The sequence below is a fragment of the Quercus robur genome, chromosome 6, assembly GCF_932294415.1.
Source record: "Quercus robur chromosome 6, dhQueRobu3.1, whole genome shotgun sequence".
Taxonomy (NCBI): Eukaryota; Viridiplantae; Streptophyta; class Magnoliopsida; order Fagales; family Fagaceae; genus Quercus; species Quercus robur.
The window spans coordinates 880,270-901,393 of NC_065539.1; the positions used below are offsets into that span (position 1 = coordinate 880,270).

Sequence of the window (21,124 nt, forward strand, 5' to 3'; positions counted from 1 at the left end):
ACTTGGTAGTATATTGTGCTGTGGTTCATGTGGATTTGGTACTCCCTAACCAATACAAATAAAGTACTAAATTATTCTGGGTTTATGAACTCCTTGAAATTGATTTTCAATAAGAAATAGATTATTTTGTTAGAGATAACGAGATAGTCCTTGTTGTTCTATGTCTACGGTTAGAATTTGAATCCCTACCTCCCCTTTCCCTCACAATCTACCTAAAAGAAAATCTCCAAAATCAGATTGATGAACTTACATTCAATGTGTGGTATTTCCGTTTTCCTGACCAAAACCAACTACGAAGGGTAAAAATCTCACAGGTGAGCTTAAACGTAGGTAATAGTTATGGAATATAATTAAAAGTTTTTAATAAATACCAAAACTATACAATGTTATTCATTAAATTAAATTTGACTTTGAGAGATTGATTCATAAAATTGGAAAGCACCACCGATTGCTTAAATCATGCAAATTTTTTTTAAAAAAAAGGTTATAGTTTAGTAAAAAATTACCTTTTATTCTAAAAAGAAAAGAAAATCATGGACGTACCATGGTATCCTTATATTAAAATTTAGATAGATTTTTTTTTTTGCAGAATAAGAGATAAAAAAAAAAAAAAAAAACCACCACGCCCCATTACAATATATCCATCAGTCCATGGACTATGGTGGTGGCTTTTTTCCCGCCTCCGCAGTCACAAGTAAAAAAACAACAACAACAACTATATTAGTAAAATTAACAACAACAACAACTACTACAACCACTCCAGTCACTACTCTTTCTCCTTGTCCTCTCTCTAGTCACTACTACAACCTTCCTTGTTTACTATGTCGTTCCACTTCATTTTTATTCCTGCTTTTTGTTTATGTATCTGTGAAGCACTAAAGCCCATGACTATTTTTGCGAATAACTTATTTTTCCCCTCCCAAATTAACTATCAAATAGAGGGTATGGTGCAAGTTGTTATACAAGTATTAGTTTAGAGAGGTGATCCTGCATTTTTGTAGTTCAGAGGAATAAGCCTAAACAAAAATATAGTTTATGGAATAAAGTGTAATTTCCCTCGATTTCGATTTTTTCATGTTATACACCTTTTTTGAGATATATAGTTATAATATACTGTTAATTCCACGACTCGAACCTGTTACCCCTTAGACCCAAGCACAATGTTAAACACTTTAACTCATGACTAAAATGGAAATTTACTTTAATTTAAATATTGACCATATTATTGTTGAAATAATAATTTAAAATTAAATTTATACCAATTAGGTCTAGCTTGACTGGAATTAAGATCCTTTAGAGTGTTTTAGAGTTTTTCGGTAACTCCCTGTAAGAAAAACACCATCCAAGCATGGAACAAACATGGTCTCATTGACTACCATTTTACTGCAAAAATAGGGTCAACCATTTTACTGCATAAATAGCTGCAACCGTAAGTGGAAGGGTTAATACTTAAGAATAGAAACTAACACATGCCTATATTATATAAATTGGACCAACTATAAAACAACACAACATATAGTGGATTCCTAGCAGTAAGTAGTGACTGAGACGGAAAAAGTCTCATCAAACAAAGAGAAATCCTCCTCCATCATCTCCACAAGAATTTCAAGTCCACTTTTCCAATTGTCTCCAACATACTCCCTTTTATCTTGCTAGCTTCGACCCTTTGACTGTCTATTAGCACTATTAGCAAGCCTGTTAAACTCAAACTAAATCATAGGTTGATATGGGTCTTTGCTTGGGATCTCTAGCTCATGATACAGAAGATACCACAACCTCAACAGCTACTCCAGGTACAATTCCAAAGTAGCAACTAATTACATGTTCCAAGTACGTGTACATGTTCATCAGTCATCACCTGGGTTCTTTTTTGTTTTTATGTTTGTTATGTTCTCTTAATTTCTACTAATTATTAGATTTTCTTTTTTCAATTTTATAGTGACATCTTCTAGTAAGATCACACAATTTCCAAGAACAAGAAGCAGCAACTGCAGAAGTCAATTTTCAGCGGGAGCAAGTAAAATAAGCATGGATGATTCATATCCTGATGGGAAAATCTTAGAGGCACCCAACTTGAAAGGATTCAGTTTCACAGATTTGAAGACTGCCACTAAGAATTTCAAGCCGGATTCTGTGTTGGGTGAGGGAGGCTTTGGCAAAGTTTTCAAGGGTTGGGTGGATGAGAAGACCCTTGCACCCTCTAATTCTTGCACTGGAATGGCAGTTGCTATCAAGAAATGGAATCCAGAAAGTATGCAAGGTTTTCAAGAGTGGAAGGTATTAATGTCAACTGCAAATTTCATCTACAAATTCTTTATTAAGCATTTAATTAATTATTTATATTTTTCTTTATATAATTCAATTGTTACAACAATTACAAAGTTTTGTTTTTTTTTTTTTTAATTGTGTGAATGCTGAAATTTTCATTCAGACAATAATCTTAGGCTAAAACATGTTCAATTATACAAGAGTTTCCTCTATCCAAATAACAAAATCTGAAATGTTTCTAGTATATTGAGCTAAACCATTATATGCCTTATTACTTCCTTGTGGAACACGCAAATTGCAGGCTTCTGAATTGATTGAGATGCTGTAGAGAACCAGAAAAGATATTCAAGATACTAGTTGGAGGAGATAATAAACCTAATAGTGAATGTATCGCAAGCTGAGAATCACCTTCGAACTGTACTTCATAAAAGCCCATTTGCCAGGCGAATTGAATGGCTTCTTCCGTAGCTTTAGCTTCGACTTCCAGTGGTCCCAAAGGCACAATGAATTTTTTACTCATTGCTCCACATTACCCATATGATCACGTACCACTATATTCACCCCTGCTTCATTTAAGACAGCTCCATCCACATTAACTTTATACAAATCCAACAAACATCAGTGTAGCAATTTGGTATTCATCTAGGTAATTCTCGGCCCACTGGACGATCTGGACAGCTTGCTTTCGAGTACCCCCGACTCTAGCTTCATTTCTAGAAGTCCATGAGAACCATGCAATCATGGTAAACAAAGCAATATTATCCGCCTCTTGATTCTGAATATTTTTCATCAACCACAGAAGGTCCACGAACGAACCAATCTGAGTAGAGGAATTACCTATAGACAGACCAGAAGCTACCCATACTTCTTGAAATTTGTGACAACGACATAGCAACGTTCAGTGTTGCAAATAAAAATACACAGTTTTATATTTTTCTCTGTTCTCTTTCTCATTCCACCATTGTTACTCAGCTTTCTTGAAACTTTACAGTTTGGAACCCAGTTAGTCACGACAAATGAGATAGAGAAGTTCTACTAATCATTAAGGACATGCAATCTTCTAATCCTAGGCATACCGAGCAATAGTTGAGAAAAATCATTGGAAAAGTCATTAGAGTTCATTAGTTTGTAATACCTGCTTTAGAGTGCACATTGACTGAAGTCAGCTTGATGCCTTTGTGTGAATTATTATCATTGCACTCAAAACCATTTGGGATTTTATTTCTTTCTACTGCACACATTGTATTCCTAATCCATTCAACATGAAAACTAATGCCTTAACTTGCTACATTATCTGATGGGGACCATATTGTGTGTAATTCAGAAAGCCAGACATTTCTCATGCTGTGAAATAGCAACGGACATTTTGAATTCGGTTTACTACCTTAGTAGTGTATGGTTTAGTCCTCTGAATTTGTGCTTGACCTGTTTTCTTATTTGAAATAGATCAATTTCATAGTTCATATTAAAAAATACAATTGTATATACTCTTTGCTATTAGATCTAGGAAATAAAATTTAACTATAAAATGGAGAGGATCATGTTTCTAGAATATAATCATTCATGGTTCTTATTAAATATTACAATTATATATACTTTACACTGTGAGATCTAGGAAATAAAAATTTAACTATGATATAGAGAGAATCATGTTCCTAGAATATAATCATTTCTACTGATTATAATATTATTTTTCCCTTCTAATTTGATTGTGCAGTCAGAAGTATATTTTCTAGGAAGACTATCTCATCCCAACCTGATCAGGCTATTGGGATACTGTCAGGAGGATAAAGAGCTGCTTCTTGTGTATGAGTTCATGTCAAAGGGAAGCTTGGATAATCATCTTTTTAGAAGTAAGAATTTGGGAAGAAAATAAAATTGCATGTCCATGAATTAATTGTGTTAACTTAAGGAGTTTATTTATTTATTCAGCAACAAAAATAAAAACTGAAGGAGTTTTTTTGGTTGAGCAGGGAACCCTAACAATGAACTGCTTTATTGGAACATAAGACTCAAAATTATTGTTGGAGCTGCTCGAGGCCTGGCTTTCCTACACAGTTCAGAAAAGAAAGTCATATACAGAGATTTTAAGACCAGAAATATACTGCTTGATGGGGTTTGTCTTTCTTTGACCCTTGCTTCTCATACCTTTAGTTTTAATTTGTTGCTGAGATTGCAAGAACTATAGAGTGCGTTTGGATGTAGTTTTTGGCTGAAAACTTATTTATTTGATGAGACTTTTTTTTTTTTTTTTTTATAAGATTTATTTGATGAGAGTTGTTTATATATCAATGAAGTTTTAAAAAGCTCTACATAAATAAAGAAGCTAATTAAAAAGCTAAAAGAAAATATTGATGCCTAATAGATAAACCAGACAGGAAGGTAGCTTATTCCAAATTCGTGGATTTTTTTTCAAAATAACTACAAAACCCAAACAATTTTATTAGTTAGCAACGTTTTCAAACTATTTAGGAAACTAACAACTCGAGTATGTGAGAGTCGATTTCACTGTAGCAAAGCCGATATCTTGAGGAACTCGAGTCTTTAAGACTCGATTTCCTGTTCATCATCTTCTTCGTTCGTTCTTTTTTCTTTTTTTCTCCATCTGCCGTCCCACACCTTCTTCCCAACCCCCAAAAAACCCAAGATAGTGCTTCCTTCTTCAACTATATCCATTTCTCAAAATCCCAAACCCAAATCACAATCGGAGCAGAAATGGGTTTGGATTTTGAGAAATGGATTTAGATGAGGGGTTTGGATTTTTGCTCCAATTGAGATCATGATTTGGGTTTGGGATTTTGAGAAATGGATATAGTTGAAGAAGGAAGCACTGTCTTGGGTTTTTTAGGGGTTGGGAAGAAGGGTGTGGGACGGCAGATGGAGAAAAAAAAAAAGAACGAACGAAGAAGATGATGAACAGTGAAATCAACTCTCTTATACTCGATTTCCTAAAGAAATCGACTCTCTTATACTCGATTTGCTACAGTGAAATCGAGTCTCGCATACTCGAGTTGTTAGTTTCCTAAATAGTTTGAAAACGTTGCTAACTAATAAAATTGTTTGGGTTTTGTAGTTATTTTGAAAAAAAAAAAATCCCAAATTCTTTTTTGTTTCCTCTATGTTTTATAAGTATTTTGTTTTAATTATTTTGGTTAGCATTCACATTTCACGTGCAAAAATTCATATTTATTTTAGTATAAGATTTTTTTTTTTTTTTTTTTCATTTTACATACTCACTTTTCAAAATACCTTACATTAGATCATCTATTTTGCACTACATTTAATTAAAATATCAATTTTCTTGATTTTTTTTAATTATTTATATTTCTTTATACACAACAATCATCATCTAATTTTTTTCTTCATCCTCGAGATACGTAAACAAAGAATAAAAAATAAATGTAAAATAAATAGTATCATTGTAAAGTTACACAGTTTGTGTAGCAATTATGTATATTTACAAAAGTTTGCTTGAAATGATATGGGTGAATTTTGAACATAGTTGACTAAGATGTGCTACTTTTTATATTAAACAAGCACTAATGCGAGTGATTTAAGTACAGTATTTTGCTTTGATTGATGAGACACAAAGCCATTATGAAAACTTGTTGCTTTAGTAGTAGTATGGGGACCAAAATAGCCAAATACCATTATTTGGAAAAATATGTAGGGATTTACCACTATTTTGGAAATATGTATGGATGTATCACGCTTTTAAAATTTGAGTTTTTTGAAAAAATAGCCTTCAAGTTTGCCATGATATTTTTTATGGAACTTGAGTTCCTCGAACTTGAGTTACATAAAAAATTGTTGGCTATTTTTCATGGAACTCGAGTTTGTGAAACTCGAGTTACACAGCAAACTCAAGTTTCACAAACTCGAATTTTAAAAAAGTAGTAGATTCCTAATTATTTTACAAACAATAGTAGATCTTTACATATTTTGCCAAATAGTGGTACTAGACCATTTTGGCCGTAGTTTGGAGTTGGAGTACAGTAGAGCACTAGTATTCCGAACCTGAAAACTGGTTGAGGAATCTCGCTTTGCTATCACCCTCACCCCCAAATAGACCAAATATCTTTTATGGCAAAACTTGGGCTGCTTTACATGATATGGGAATATAAACTCATCACCAATATTGCATAGATATTTTAAAAACATTTCAAGCATGACAGTGATATATTCCCCTTTTTTGTTTTTTCTCTTACAGAATTACAATGCAAAAATCTCAAATTTTGAATTGGCAATAGTAGGGCCTTCTGGTGCTAACTCACATGTGACAACGGGGGTTGTGGGCACATATGGTTATGCTGCTCCCGAATATATTGCAACAGGTAATGGCATTTTTAACAAATTTTATATATGGATTATGAAGTCCTGCAATTTACTTACATTGATGAAATCTTTATAGTTTCATGGTTGAGATTGATTCACTATTCAGTTATTTCTAAAGATATCCTACCTATTAAGTCTTCATTTGTGTTAGCGATTCTGTGTCAAATTTCTTCTAATTGATTTCAAATACGCTGTATTTTTGCTTTTTGTGGGTTCATTTGAAATTGGGTTAAGGATTCAAGAGCTAAAAGTGACGTTGTTAAGAAGCTGTTTTTGCTCGAGCAAATTCGAAATTGGATTTTTTGATAGGAACAGAGATAGAAATTAATAAAAGGCTTCCTTTGGGTGGAAGACAAACCATAGTACAATAGCAAAATCTTCAACACCTGGCCTAATGCCATAAATGTTTATTTAAAGAGCAACAATCTCCTAAGATAACTAGATATAATTACTAGATAATTATTCAAATAGAGATAAGATACCTAGATAACTAGGACTACTCAAATAAAGATAAGATAACTAGTATAAAAGATAAGAAGAAACAATAGGGACTCTCAAAGGTTGGGCAATAATAGGACTCTCATGAGACATTTACGTAGTACCCCATCATTCGCCCCCCCCCCCCCTCTCTCCCTCTTGAAGTTGAACCTTGTCCACAAGGTTTGTCATCCCAAGCCGCATCTCCACCACCTCCTAAGAATTCTTGATGTGGACAAACTTCAATGACAAAAGCTTGTGAAGTTGCACAGCGATGTCCTGGTGTGAACTTCTCAGTGCAATTAAAGCATAACCCTTTCTCCCTCCGCCTTTGCATTTCCTCCCAATAAATTTTTTTGGTACTTCCAGTTCCATTTGTTTGACTCATTGGTCTAAGTGTGTTGGTTGGATTGACTCTGTTCTAACTAGGCTGACTTATTTGTTTGTGGCTGATCGGCCTTGTTTTGTCATCGCTATCTATCCACTCTCATCCCTAATTCTAGCTAACTCAATAGCCTCTAAGAATGCTTTTGGTTTGAAAATCTAAATTTCTGAAGCAATGTCATCCTTAAGTCCACCCATGAATGCTCCCACCAATGCCTTTTGAGGCCAACCATCGACCTGATTAGTAAGTCTCTCAAACTCCCATTGGTACTCCCTAACCCTAAGTGTCCCACTTTGACATATTCCAAACAAAGCCTCGTCAAAATCCTTCACCTTCGTTGGCCCAAATCAGATTGGCAACTCTTTGTAAAAAATTTCCCAAGTGACTTCAATCCTCTCCTTGCAATACACCTTCTTCATCCATTGCCACCATTGGTTCGCTTCCCCTTCCAAATGAAAGGCTGCCAATGTGACTTTACAATCTTTAGATGTCCCTTGGTAGTCAAAATATTGCAGTATACGGTCAAGCCAAACTATTGGATCATCACCCAAATACTTTGGAAAATCCAGTTTGGTGGGTCGTGGTTGATCGTGTGTTGTAGTTCTAAATCCAGGTGACTGATCTAATTTCTCTCCAGTGTGTGATGAGGTCCCCTACTCATCTGATTTTAGGGTTGAGAGAAAATCTAAATTATCACGGGATTTGGATAGCATCTCTTTAATTTCATGCATAGATGAACCAAGAGATTGGGACTTTATGGTCATCTTTTACATGCTCTCTTTCAGCTCTTGCATCTCACTCTCTAATTTCTCAATTTGGTCTTTGTTTGTGCTTGTTGGTGGCATGCTCAGATACCAAGTTGATAGGAACAGAGATGGAAATTGATAATAAAAAATAAATAAATAAAAAACTTCCTTTGGGTGGAAGACAAACCACTGTACAATAGCAAATTCTTCAACACCTAGCCTAATGCCATAAACGTTTATTTAAAGAGCAACAATCTCCTAAGATAACTAGATATAATTACTAGATAATTATTCAAATATTCAAATAGAAATAAGATACCTAGATAACTAGGACTACTCAAATAAAGATAAGATAACCAGTAGAAAAGATAAGAAGAAACAATAAGGACTCTTAAAGGTTGGGCAACAGCAGAACTCTCATGAGACATTTATGTAGTACCCCATCAATTTTGCTCCGTAAATCACGTGGCAGCTTTTTGAATTTCAGTTGAGATTTACCATTTACTAGGATTCTTTTTTTGTGTTTTCTCTTCAAATTCTCATCATGTGTACTCTGTTGTGATTGTGTTCTGTCTCTTTCTCTTTCTCTCTCTCGGATAGACTGCGCATGGCACCCAAGCGCAAATCTACTCCGGCTCAAAACCCTTATGGTTCTGGGTCTTCTTCTTCTACTCCCGTTACCCCTCTTCACGTTCGGTTCCATGATGAGAAGGCCCATCAGGACTTCTCTAAGAACTTTGTGAAATGTGGCGTTCATCCGGAGCGCCATGTCGTTCTGTCGGACTTTTCCGACACTCCTCTACCTGATGTCATTCACACTCGTGGATGGGAATCTCTTTGTGAGATACCCTTGGGGTGTCCTATCGTGTTCATACAGGAGTTTTACTCAAATATACACGATATCGATACCTCTGTACCTCAGTTTGCCACGACACTCAAAGGTACATGTATCGTAGTCACTCCAAATCTTGTATTCGAGATACTACATGTGGATAGAGATATGCCACAATCTCTAACTATAGAGATGAGCCAAAGAGCCTCAAAACCCTAGCATATGCCCTCTCAAAAAAAAAAAAAAAAAAAAAAAAAAAAAAAAAAAAAAAAAACCTTTCAATATATGTGTTATAACTCATTGCTATTACGTAAGCAATATTACAAACCCCACAGCCACTCAACGCGTGGCTTATTACTTAAGCAATTGGTTGTGTTTAAGTGTAACTAATACACGTGGGGCTCTTTTTTAATTTATAGATAATCACTCACGCACTAAGCGAGTGGGACACGCACAATACAAAAGTGTTTGGCTAAAGCACGCATACTACAAACCAATTTTACATGCATGTATTTCTTTTTACTGTTCATCGACTTCAACCCTAGGCATTTTTCCAGATCTTATCAAATACAAAGGCCACAACTTTCTCGTTTTAAGTCTAAATTAAACCTGTAAACTTTTGTTTTAAAGCTTATGGTATGTACTTTGAAATCATAAATATATATATATATATATATATATTTGACATCAAACAAGATTGGATGGGTCAGGTATAACTTTTAGATTACATGTAAACATCCAAAATTACAGTTTTTTATTTCTTTCTACATGCCATAACATGCCTTTAAAATACAGATCTGAAAATTAAAAAAATTACTAAAACATTTAATTTTAGCAAGCATATAGAATTATATATTTCAGAGATCACAACATCATTCAAGAGTGAAAAGAAACAAGCATAAAATAGCTCTCATACCAATGTTGAAAGAAAATACTATGGACCATATAGACACATACCTTTGGTGGAACAGATCACCAAATTGTCGGATCTTGATCTTTGCTTGCTTTACTAACTCCTCCTCACAATCTCTTATCTTTTGTGGAACACCTCAATGGTGTCTCCATAGAGATGACTTATTTTAAAAGAGCACTAAAAAATTATACATATATTTACTTACTGTAACTTGTTATTTGGTAACTTATTATCTGACTGTTGTAGAAGTACTTTAAATACTCATAGAGATTCACCTCTATCAGATAATCTTATTAGATAAACCATGGGCCATGGTTTATGGGTTAGGTTAAAACCAGCCCAATTTCTACAAAATAAAATAAAATAAAAAAACAAAAAACAAACTGTTTGTGTCAAATTCAGATTCAAAACCTTATATATTAGTCTAATGTTTCTTACCATTGTGTCAGTTCTTGCTAGTGAAACTTTTTGTTCATAGATTTGCACTCATTTATTGTACAATTCTTAAATTCGTCTCCATGAAAAGGTTACCCATTATCTCTGTGTTATTCTGTTTCAGGGAGCATCTAAAAATCTTAATCTCATGGAGTGGGATAAACTATGGACCGTAAATAAAAAGATCATTGATCCTGTGTGACCCAAGCATACTGCTGTCATTGAGGAAAGAAGTGTGCTGCTTACTTGACGAGGAGATAACCTTGATGGATTGGGGTAAAGCTAATAGAGAACGACCAAGTTGGAAACATCACCCAACTGAGTGGGATATTGCATCTTGAAGGATCTGTGAAGACCACAAAGTTGAAGCTTACTTGGCTCCCTGAAACAAGTGAGCTAGTTAACCTCACACTGGTGGATTTTGATTATTTGATTACAAAGAAAAAGGTATGTGCTAGTGAACCGATAACATTAACTTTTTGACTCCTGCTATCAAGAATTGTAAATTTCATGTATGCTTAATTCTAGAGTATCACTACCATGCTTTATCTTCCATGGAATGTTGACCAATAGGATGAAAAAGTTCTGTTAACAACCGGATGGATCACTGCGTTGTTGATATTCTCCTCCTAAAAAGATCTTGCACTTAAGAGATTTCTTGGTTATAATCTGCTGATGTGAACATTGTCACAGTATATGACATATTTGTATCTAAAGTTTTGAAAAGCTTATCATGAGTGCTTTCATTTATCAACTTGTGAATCTATTTGACTGGAACATAATTATGCACGTGGCAAAAATGATTGGCTTTGTTCTTTTATGATCAGTTTGTAAATATGGGTAACATGTATCTTGAGCGGAAGTGCATTGTAAATCATGAACTAGTTTAAAAGTAGTAACTCCACACATGCACCTCGCATTTCCTAGAAATTAGAGACGGATATGTGTGGTTTCCAAACAGTTTCAGACATTTGAAATGGCTGGCCATGTCAAAAGGTGTATTGATTTTCATATGGAAATGTATGCCACATTTTAGTCTGTAACTTGTGATTGCAGCTTTGTATTAATTTGCAGCTTCAGGAAGGAGAGGATTTACTTGATGTGCTTAACCGGTGTACAAAAAAGGAGACTGCAGCCATAGGGGATTCAAACATGCGGAATTTGCAGCTGGAGAGGAAAGGATACTTCAGATGTGATGTTCCCTTTGTTAGGCCTTCAAAAGCCTATAGTTTTATATGCAATCCCAGATGGCAGGCAACAGACTTCTTTTAAGTAAAACAATATGGGAAGAACCAAATAAAAAAATGTACAGTAGTTTCAAAGGAATTTTTTGTAAATTGCTGATCACATGATGATAACTTAGTTACTACTAAAAAATTTAAGGCCCATGCTTACCAGCTAATTTTATAGACCGCTTTTAACTAATCTTGTGTCACATACATTAAAAGTGGCACAAGACAGTTTTTTTTAGCAGCATGTACAGTGATATTTTTTTGTATTTTTTCATATCCTATTCCTAAGCTTGTATAAATTAAAGTCATCCATTCTAAGGAATTTTTTTTTTTTTTTTTTAAGTCATCCTTTCTAAGGATTTAACATCATCCATATGTTAAGGATATGATAACATAGGAAAGTATCATCCACGCACAGGATTTAACATCATCCATGCTCATGCACATGTTATTGTAGTATTTGTCAAGGTGCAAATAAAAACACCTACGAAAAAGTTCTGCTAACGTGTTTAGAGAGATTGGATGGTAATGATTATATGGGCCAGTAGAGATTGGTGTTCCATCCATCCATCATAACTGATTGAACCAAAGAGTGAGCAATGATTATTTAGCAATTGAAAAGCCACCCAGCGACCGAAAAGACATATGGGGCACTCATTGAACAGTTGAGGTAAACGAAAAGTCTTAATGAATCTTTGCATTTTTGGCCTTCTAAAACAATAGAAGATGTTAATTAATGAAGAGTTCTAAGTTAACCATACAAATTAACATATTTCTTACAGATGCCCGCTCTTTTCGCAAATTAGTAAAAAATTTCCTAAAATCAAAGAGTTGATCAAGCGAAATGGTCGAGCCTAAGAAAATTCAATTAAGATCCTCTTTGTTGTAGCAGCCTATACCCAGCCTTTATGTACATCATTTCCCATGAATTTCAACCCAAATTTCCCTATGAGAGTTGAGAGAAACATACCTTTTTGTGAGAACCAAACACATACACATTCTCACTACTCTCTCCCTCTCAGCATAGCCAAATTAATCGAGAGGAGATCATTTCCATCACAATCATCAATACCATTGACTGTTGAGAGTTGATTGGCCTTCTAGGAATCATAGGAATCATTGGAGTACACCCGTATTTAGCCATGGAGGCTTGAAGATGCAATTAGTGATTGATTGCAAATTTGGTAGCTAGATTGAAGAAAGGAATCGACAGAGTCGATTGCTAGCAATTTGGACGGCTTCAGTACATAGATAGCACTAGAGTTGGAGGGTTTTATGCATATCGTGTAGTGCAACTATTCATTCTAGTGGATTGTTTCGTCGATGGTGCCATAGATAGATTTTTCTGCCCATTTCTCAAGTCTTGCTCTTCGATAACACAACCAGTGTTATCTTGTGATTTGTTTTTTGTAGATTGCTCTATTTAAGAATTTTTTTTTTCCATTTAGCGTTAATTTTCTAAGAAAATCATTAGTTGTCAGGTTGCAAAACAAACTGGAAAACTAGCATCTCGAGTTTTAAAAACTCGATATCAATTAGAACTCGAGTTTTTAAAACTCGAGACCCAAGCGGAGACCCAATCGGTGGCATCTGATGTGGAAAAAAAATTCCACGTAGAACTCGAGTTTTAGGAACTCGAGTTCCACCATTTTTTTTCAGATCAACCTTCGTCTTCTTCTTTCAATGTATCTCAAACCCTCAAACACAAACGAAGGCAACCCATGTCTCCAAGAACACAAGCAGTGACACACACCAACTCTTCCATTAGAACATCGTCGAGACCCAAGCGGAGACCCAAGAACATCGCCGACGAAATCACCGACATCTGAAAGCACGTGAGCATCAACCACAATCCGAGCCACTCCTCGGTCCAGTCGCCGATGTTGCTGCCGCAAGCGACACAGAGTGACTTCGTCTCTGTTCGTCGTCAGATCGTTCCTCTGTTCTTCATCGTTAGATCGTTCTTCCTGTTCTTCTTCAGGTCTGTTGTTCTTCAAGTACCAAAATCGATGAACCCAAATCTCCCTAACCCAGGAGTGACGGAGGCAGCGGCAGCGAAGCTCCAAGTGAAGGTTTTTCTTCTTTGGGTCTTTGGTTTGATGAATTTTCGTTGTTTGATGATGTTTTTCTTCTCTGGGGTTTGTTGATGAATTCGTTGTTTGATGATGTTTTTTCTTCTCTGGGTTCTTTGATGATGTTTTTTCTCTGGGTTCCTTGTCTTGAATTTGCTTTAGAACCTCATCATCTGTTAAAAATGATTTTGCCTAAAATGTTCTCTCTTTTTTTTTTCTTCAGGTTCTTTCTTCTTCTTTTTTCTGGGTTCTTTCTTTCTTCAGTCGGGTTCTTTCTTCTTTTTCTGGGTATATATTGTTTGAAATTGAGTGTAAAAAACTCGAGATTCATTTTTTTAATCTCGACTGTTAGAAACTCGAGATCTATGTGGCATAACTGTGTCCAACTCAGAAAGTAGAAAGCGAGTCTTTGAGGCTCGAGATTGATGTGGAACTCGAGTTTTAGAAACTCGAGATGCTAGTTTCCATTAATCTTTCAGACCCGTCTTAACTTACTATATTCTAACCCTTGACAATGTCAGTCTGCAAATATCCCCCTCTATTTAAATATGTGCTTTGTATACTTATGAATGTTTATCTTCATGTCCATGCATACTTTTTTTTTAGGGGAATGTCCATGCATTCATGAACTAGGTAATTACTTAAATTCAGTTCAGTGGTAATTGTTTTTTTTTTTTTTTTTTTTTTTTTTTTAGCATCCAGTGGTAATTGTTAGTTTAGCTTAAAAGTGATTTAAGTCATAATTTTAAATTTTGGGTTTAAATATTGACCAAGGTTGGATTAGGTAAATTTCTCGCTGGCCTTTTTTTTTTTTTTTTACTAAATGAATATGCTTTTATTGAAACAAAAAGAAATTTAGGCCTTTAAACTTAAGTAGAAATAACACTGCTTGGGAGCTCCAAGAAGTTAAAGAACCGAACTTGCTACAACAAAAAACCCACTTAGCTAAGTTGTGGGCAACAAATTAGCTTCTCTTTCAACCATAGATATCCTAGCCATTTAAGGGTGGGAGGAATGATTCTACCAAGTGGATTGATAAAGGATATAAGAGAGCTAAAAAATTCAGATGAATGGTTTATAATATGGTCATTTAAAATGATAATTAAGCTATAATTTGAACAAATGCAGCCTGCTAATACTTTTTATCAAGGAAATCAGCTAATATGCTTGCCATTGTATCATTATTCAACACTCAACAGGTCATCTGTACGTAAAGAGTGATGTCTATGGTTTTGGTGTGGTTCTGCTCGAAATGCTAACCGGCAAGCGAGCAGTTGATGCAAATAGGCCTAGTGGGCAGCAAAATCTGGTTGAGTGGCTTAAGCCATCTCTCTCTAATAAAAGAAAGTTGAAGAGCATTATGGATATACGGATGGAAGGCCAATATTCAACTGAGGCAGCATTACTAGCAGTACAACTCACTCTAAAATGCCTAGAATCAGAACCTAAAAACCGGCCTGCCATGAAAGAAGTGGTGGAGACATTGGAAAGGATTGAAGCAAATAGGTAATAAACAAAAGATTCCAAAATTAACTCTGCTCATTCGACACCTCACCATCGTAGCCAACAACCTATTCATCATCGATTCACCGGAGCAAGGTGAAGAAAAATGCTTCCACAAAATATATATATATTTATATATATATATATATATATATTTATATAAATAAATAAAATTGTGTGCCCTCTTGGTAAATATGATTTTTTTTTTTTTTTTTTGGCAAAGTAATCTCTTTGGATTCACAACAAATTTTGTTGTTGTAAGCTGTAACTGGCCATTTTATGTTGAACATGATGATTAAAGTGTAATACTAGAAATTGTAGTTTTTTTTAGTCCTGAATAGAGTGTAAATTGCCTCAAGTACTTAAATGGTATTCTATTATTTAGAGTAATTTTAGAGACAAAATTTTTTTACAAATTTTTATACAATTTTATAAGGTAACATTTGTGATTGGAATTTCTTTTTCATAAATAGAGACTTACTATTGATATTACTTTTATTATGTATCAAACACAATAAGTTTTTTTTTTTAATGATGATAATTCGTTATTATCAAATTAAGACATCAATCGATTTTTGGTATAGACGAAAATTGGACTCCAGATCTTTTATTCAACCATCAAAGATTTTACCAGTTGAGCTAACTAAAACCGACAATTACAATTAATTAGTATGAAAAAAGTTTGTAAAAAAATGGCTATAGCTCATGGAGGAAGTTATTTATGAGTTATTAAACAGGATAGGTGGCCAGTTGAACCGTGAACTAGGTAGAGCCCTCCGCCCTAATGCTGAGATTGGGCCACTACTACTTCTTCTATCTAATAGGCTTTTGAGAATTGAGCCACTTCTTCAATTAGCTTATTAATGCACAAAACCTAGCCAGATCCGATTATGTACAAGTAGTGCCGACAGTGATAGACCATGGTTTTTTTCCCTCCTCCGCAGACAAGTAAAACAACGACAGTTGCAGAAGTACAATTAACACTCTAGGAATCTAAAACAACAGGTACAACCAATCTACAACTAGAAACTAGAAAGGGCGGGCAACAACGTCAAAAAAAAAAACGGCCACACATGTGAACCCCACTACTCCTTTCATCTTTTTTATATATGTGGCTCTCTTTCTCTCACTTTTGTGTCTCTCTCTAATGTCGTCACTTCTCTCAGTAACTTATTGCTCCCTTCCTTCTTGTTTCCACTCTCCCATGTTGTCCCACTTCACTTATATATTATATTCCTGTTTTTTTATATATATATATATATCTGTGAAGCATGCCCATGACTTTTTTGTGTTTGATCAAATTTTTTTTGCAGGTTTGAAGTCTCTCCTCGGTCATCCAGATAGATACTCATGGTCATTTGATTTGAAATTTTATGTAAGTCCTTATTACATTTCCTTGGATAGTAACAGTTTTTACTTATGCACTATTACACTTTCCTTTGTATTTTTTTTTCTTTTTTTTAACTCTTAAATTCATGGAACAGAATAAGAAAACAAGAAGACATTAAATTTTAGTTTTATTTTTATTTTTTAATGTTTTTGTTATTTGGGTTTTCATGTTTTATGGAAATTAAAGCATAGAGATAGTTCTTTTCCATTTTTTTTCTTTCTTTCCTGCATTTTTTTTGGCAATTAAGTGGAGCCTAAAAGGAAAGTTTCATATTATATAGAGAAATTTCTCTAGGGTGGTATTGAATCATCAACAGCTTGAAGTTATATACTGTTTGATGCTTCAAAATGGGCTCCTCAGTATTTGGGCCACTTGGGATGTCCTCACTACTGTTTGAAGATTGCTGCATGTACTTCATTTTACTATCTATCTAGTTTTAGTCTATCTTTGAGTCTGTTGTTCATGTGTCATTCTTACAAAATCGGCCAGTGCAAACTTGAAGAGTCCAAGGGAAAATCGTCCCTAATCTGTTGACTAGATAACCTAGTCACTCTGTACCATCCAGATGGTATGAAACTGCAGTTAAAAGACTGATAATAAGTATGATCAGATTGAGTTTATTATGCTCCAAATGGGAGGCAGATTTTTAATATGCCAAATACCAGTGTTTGTGAGTTATTTGTTGGGGAATTGGAGAGGGGCGTATTTGCTAATATGGTCATAATCCAACTTTTGAAGTTCTAGACACGCCTGAATGGATGTTTCTGACTTAGCTATTTTCCAGCACATTCATCATTGTGTCTTTTCCAATTTCTTTGCTTTATTCTCTACTTTCTGGTGGGCAAGGATTTTCTAAAACTACGGACTGAAGTTGTATTCCCAACTTCTTGAAGTTGTAGACACGCCTGAATGGATGTCTCTGACTAAGCTATTTCATTGAGATATTGCTATTTTCTATTATATGCATCTCTGTGTCTTTTCCGATTTCTTTGCTTTATTCTCTACTTTCTGGTGGGCATGATTTTCTAACAATACAAACTGAAGTTGTGTTCCTCTTGAACAGGCTTATTTTGGCACTGGGAAGGTTGTCTGCTAGTTCATATAATGGAGAAAGACAGAGGTGACAGTGCAAACCAATTTTTTGGAGGTCTTGGTAGTTTTTTGAGAAAATGCATTTTTAGAATTTTGTCAATGGGTCCCATTCCCAATCACATTGCCTTCATCATGGATGGAAATCGAAGGTATGCAAAGAAGCAGGGCATGGAAGAAGGGGCTGGCCACAAGTCTGGGTTTTTGGCTCTCATGAAGATACTTTGTTACTGCTATGAACTGGGAGTGAAATACTTGACAGTATATGCCTTCAGCATTGAGAATTTCAAAAGGAAACCTGAAGAGGTTCAATGCTTGATGGATCTAATGCTGGAAAAGATCGGTGAGTTGCTCAAGGAAGAAAGTGTTGTGAATCAATATGGTATCAGACTATATTTTATAGGTAACCTGAAGCTTTTGAGCGAGCCTGTCAGGGTCGCAGCAGAAAAGGCAATGGCAGCTACTGCCAAAAACACCAAGACTGTGCTTTTAATCTGTGTGGCCTATACTTCTTATGATGAAATTGTGCATGCTGTTCAAGAATCCTGCAAGGAAAAAAGGAATGAAATTGAAACACTGTATGCAAGTAAAGTTAGCAATGGTGTGACTGAAGTAGTTGAAGAGGGTGAGATAAATGGAACCACTGAACATGATGTTCAAGGATCTTGTGAAAATAGCTTGAGTGAATCCCAAGCATTGAACACAACTAGAGCTTGCAATGGTGTGATTGGAGTTGAAAAGAAAAAAGGAGTAACTTTGCATGCTGTTCAAGGATCCTGTGAAGATAAATGGGATGAAGCCACAAGTAGAACTTCCAATGGTGTGACTGAAGGAGTTGCGGATGGCAAAAAGAAGCAGTGGATGCATCCTACTATAAAGCTGGTGGACATTGAGAAGAACATGTACATGGGAGTGGCACCTGACCCAGAAATCCTTATCCGAACTTCTGGAGAGAACCGCCTCAGCAATTTCCTCCTTTGGCAGACTACTAATTGTCCATTGTACTCTCCATCTGCACTGTGGCCGGAGATAGGTTTATGGCATTTGATATGGGCAGTATTGAACTTCCAACAAAGTCACTACTATTTTGAGAAGAAAAGGAAGCAGTTATAAATTCTTTAGGCCACACGAACCTTACTAGTATAGGTTGTGCCATAATCACACAGGGACCATTCTTAAATAGCTATCTGAGCTTTGGAAGCTTGAGCAGTGGGTTGCATTGATGCTGATTGTAAGAATTTGTTTAATGGCCAGGCCTTTAGAATTGTGTTTGCTTATGGAACTTAAATAAAGCATCCTTACTTTTTTTGATCTCTCAGAGATTTCATAAAATGGGCCTGAAGAACTGTATTTGCTTATAAAACTTAAATAAAGCATATGCACGATTTGTTTCTTTTTTAAGTGAAAAATGAAAATAGTAGATAAAACTTATAAGTGTTAATCTCAAACCCTTCTTAAAATAATGTGAATATTTTTTAACAAAGTATAGTTGATACAATATATTAGATTTTCCAAATTAAGCTATTTATATTTGTTATTTAAAAGTATTTTAAATTTAGTAATAATTTTTTTCAAGGAAATATAATGCATTTTACATTCAATTATTATATAAGGCGAGATATTTTGTAAATAATGTAATGTGCAGTTGGAATTTATTTCTAGTGTCCCTTACAAATGTTTTTTCCTCTATACCTCTTGAATGGCCTAAAGAGGAAGCATATATATAAGTAAATGATTCAACTTTTATACGTCTTGAATGTCCTAAAAATAAAATAAATATAAGTAAATCCATCACCAATATTACCAAAAAAAAAAATATATATATATATATGAGACTTTAATAATATAAGAAAAATATAATTTTATCAAAATCTATCAACATTATGTTTAGGAAGTGACGTAATTGCCAATGAAGCATCTTTCTACACAAACTTCTCCTCCTAAGCATGATTAAAGTGGACTGAATGAACTGAAATGAATCAAATGGATTGAACTGGACACCGAAATAGACCGAATTGGTCTGAAATTGACTGGTTAATTGAAATAGACCAAATGGACCAAATTGGACTAAAATGTATTGAATTGAACCGAACTGGACATAAATGGACCAAACTAAACAAAATGAACAGAAAACCAAAATGCTACGTTGATGTGGCTCAACAAATACGTGACAATAATAAATATTATGTTTCGGCTTTTAAATATATATAGAATATAGATGAAATTCGAATTCATGTCCTTTATTCGATGACAAAATACTACCAATTTTAGTTTGTTAATTAGAATCCACTAATTTATGCAAAAGACTTTACCAATTAGGCTAATTAAATCCAAAATTATATATGCTACCTTAGCTATAAACATGGAATTAAAAATATCAATTTCAAGTTTAGAGTTTGACATTGACTGCAAATTTGATTCCAGTGAGCTTTGCTACCACTGCCAGCTTACTAATCTAAATTCTTTTGTTACATTTACAATTGGTTTTATACACAACGTTTGTAAGAAAAGTAAAATGGTGATTTAAGAGATACAGCATAAAGTGACAATATACAGTCGTTACTCAAATGTGAAATAAACACATAAAGTGGTTTGACACTTCTGAGGTTTTGAATTCAGCCGCAAACACTTTGAATTCCTTAATGGGAGTAGATGGCACTAAATGGATTTTCTAGAATGGTAGTAGATGAGCCTCTAGAATCAATTTTAGTCCAACCTTTGAAAGCGAATATCCTTTTCTTTTTCTTAAAAGAATTTAGCTTCCTGTTACTCTCACGTTGCATTCAAAGGTCTAGGATTGACCGTGACGAAATATTGGATCACGACAAGTGTAGACTCGTCGAGTCGAGACAAACAAAGAAACAATAGAAAGTGATAGTGATAGTCGGCTGTGTCGGGTCGTGTAAACTGCCCTATGGACCACAATATTCCACTGAAAAATTATAAAACCATCTAAAAGTGCACAACTTATACCACAATTGTCCACTTGTGAATGGTAAAATAATAATAATAATAATAATTTTACATAAAAATAATAAATAATTAATAATAATCTGATACGTAAAATAATTATAACAAAAATTAAGACAATTTATATAATACCGTGCGACACGGTTGAAGTTATTGCATTTTGCTTAGTAATCAATGACAACTATATCGTTTGAAAAGAAAGCTCCCACCTAAAATTGACTTTTCATATGAAGCCTTTAAGTGACTTTTCATATGAAGCCCTTAAGTGGGATTCATTGGACAATGGGTCCTCGATTTTCCCTGCTCCACTGGCAAATGTATTAATCAATAGTCTGTGGGGTTGAAAAATCAATACATAGGACGGTAGAGATTTTGCTATTGACTGAGTCAAGCCTATTTGATGACACATTTGTTCTCACCAATTGAGAGCGTTACTTGTTCGTGTCAAGCAATTAAAAGGTCTATAAAGAGAGCCCC

General features: G+C 34.7%; 2 protein-coding genes and 1 pseudogene across 5 annotated transcripts; all 3 read left to right on the forward strand.

Moving 5' to 3' along the window:
* Positions 1-1,531: 1,531 nt before the first annotated feature.
* Positions 1,532-11,457, forward strand: LOC126690442 (probable serine/threonine-protein kinase PIX13). Its single transcript, XM_050385595.1, has 6 exons — positions 1,532-1,793; positions 1,940-2,277; positions 3,986-4,121; positions 4,242-4,384; positions 6,479-6,602; positions 10,516-11,457. Exons 1-6 carry the CDS (start codon positions 1,727-1,729, stop codon positions 10,524-10,526), a joined length of 819 nt encoding a protein of 272 aa, XP_050241552.1. The 5' UTR covers positions 1,532-1,726; the 3' UTR covers positions 10,527-11,457.
* Positions 10,658-11,870, forward strand: LOC126690443 (glutamate--tRNA ligase, cytoplasmic-like; annotated as a pseudogene).
* Positions 11,871-13,307: 1,437 nt separating this feature from the next.
* On the forward strand, positions 13,308-18,990 carry LOC126690440 (dehydrodolichyl diphosphate synthase CPT3-like). Of its 4 annotated transcripts, XM_050385592.1 has the most exons (4): positions 13,308-13,695; positions 14,895-15,294; positions 16,512-16,573; positions 17,652-18,990. In XM_050385592.1, the coding sequence occupies exon 4, from the start codon at positions 17,693-17,695 to the stop codon at positions 18,788-18,790; it is 1,098 nt and encodes a 365-aa protein (XP_050241549.1). In that variant the 5' UTR covers positions 13,308-13,695; positions 14,895-15,294; positions 16,512-16,573; positions 17,652-17,692; the 3' UTR covers positions 18,791-18,990. The 4 variants fall into 4 exon arrangements, with proteins under 4 accessions (XP_050241549.1, XP_050241550.1, XP_050241548.1 ...); XM_050385593.1 differs by lacking the exon at positions 13,308-13,695 and having other exon boundaries at positions 14,542-15,294; XM_050385591.1 differs by lacking the exons at positions 13,308-13,695; positions 14,895-15,294 and adding an exon at positions 16,275-16,363.
* Positions 18,991-21,124: the final 2,134 nt, after the last annotated feature.

Coding starts and splice junctions, on each gene's coding strand:
- LOC126690442 (XM_050385595.1), top strand. CDS start 1,727: ATGGGTCTTTGCTTGGGATCTCTAGCTCATGATACAGAAGATACCACA. Junction 1,794..1,939: donor AACCTCAACAGCTACTCCAG/GTACAATTCCAA, acceptor TCAATTTTATAG/TGACATCTTCTAGTAAGATC. Junction 4,385..6,478: donor GAAATATACTGCTTGATGGG/GTTTGTCTTTCT, acceptor TTTCTCTTACAG/AATTACAATGCAAAAATCTC.
- LOC126690440 (XM_050385592.1), top strand. CDS start 17,693: ATGGAGAAAGACAGAGGTGACAGTGCAAACCAATTTTTTGGAGGTCTT.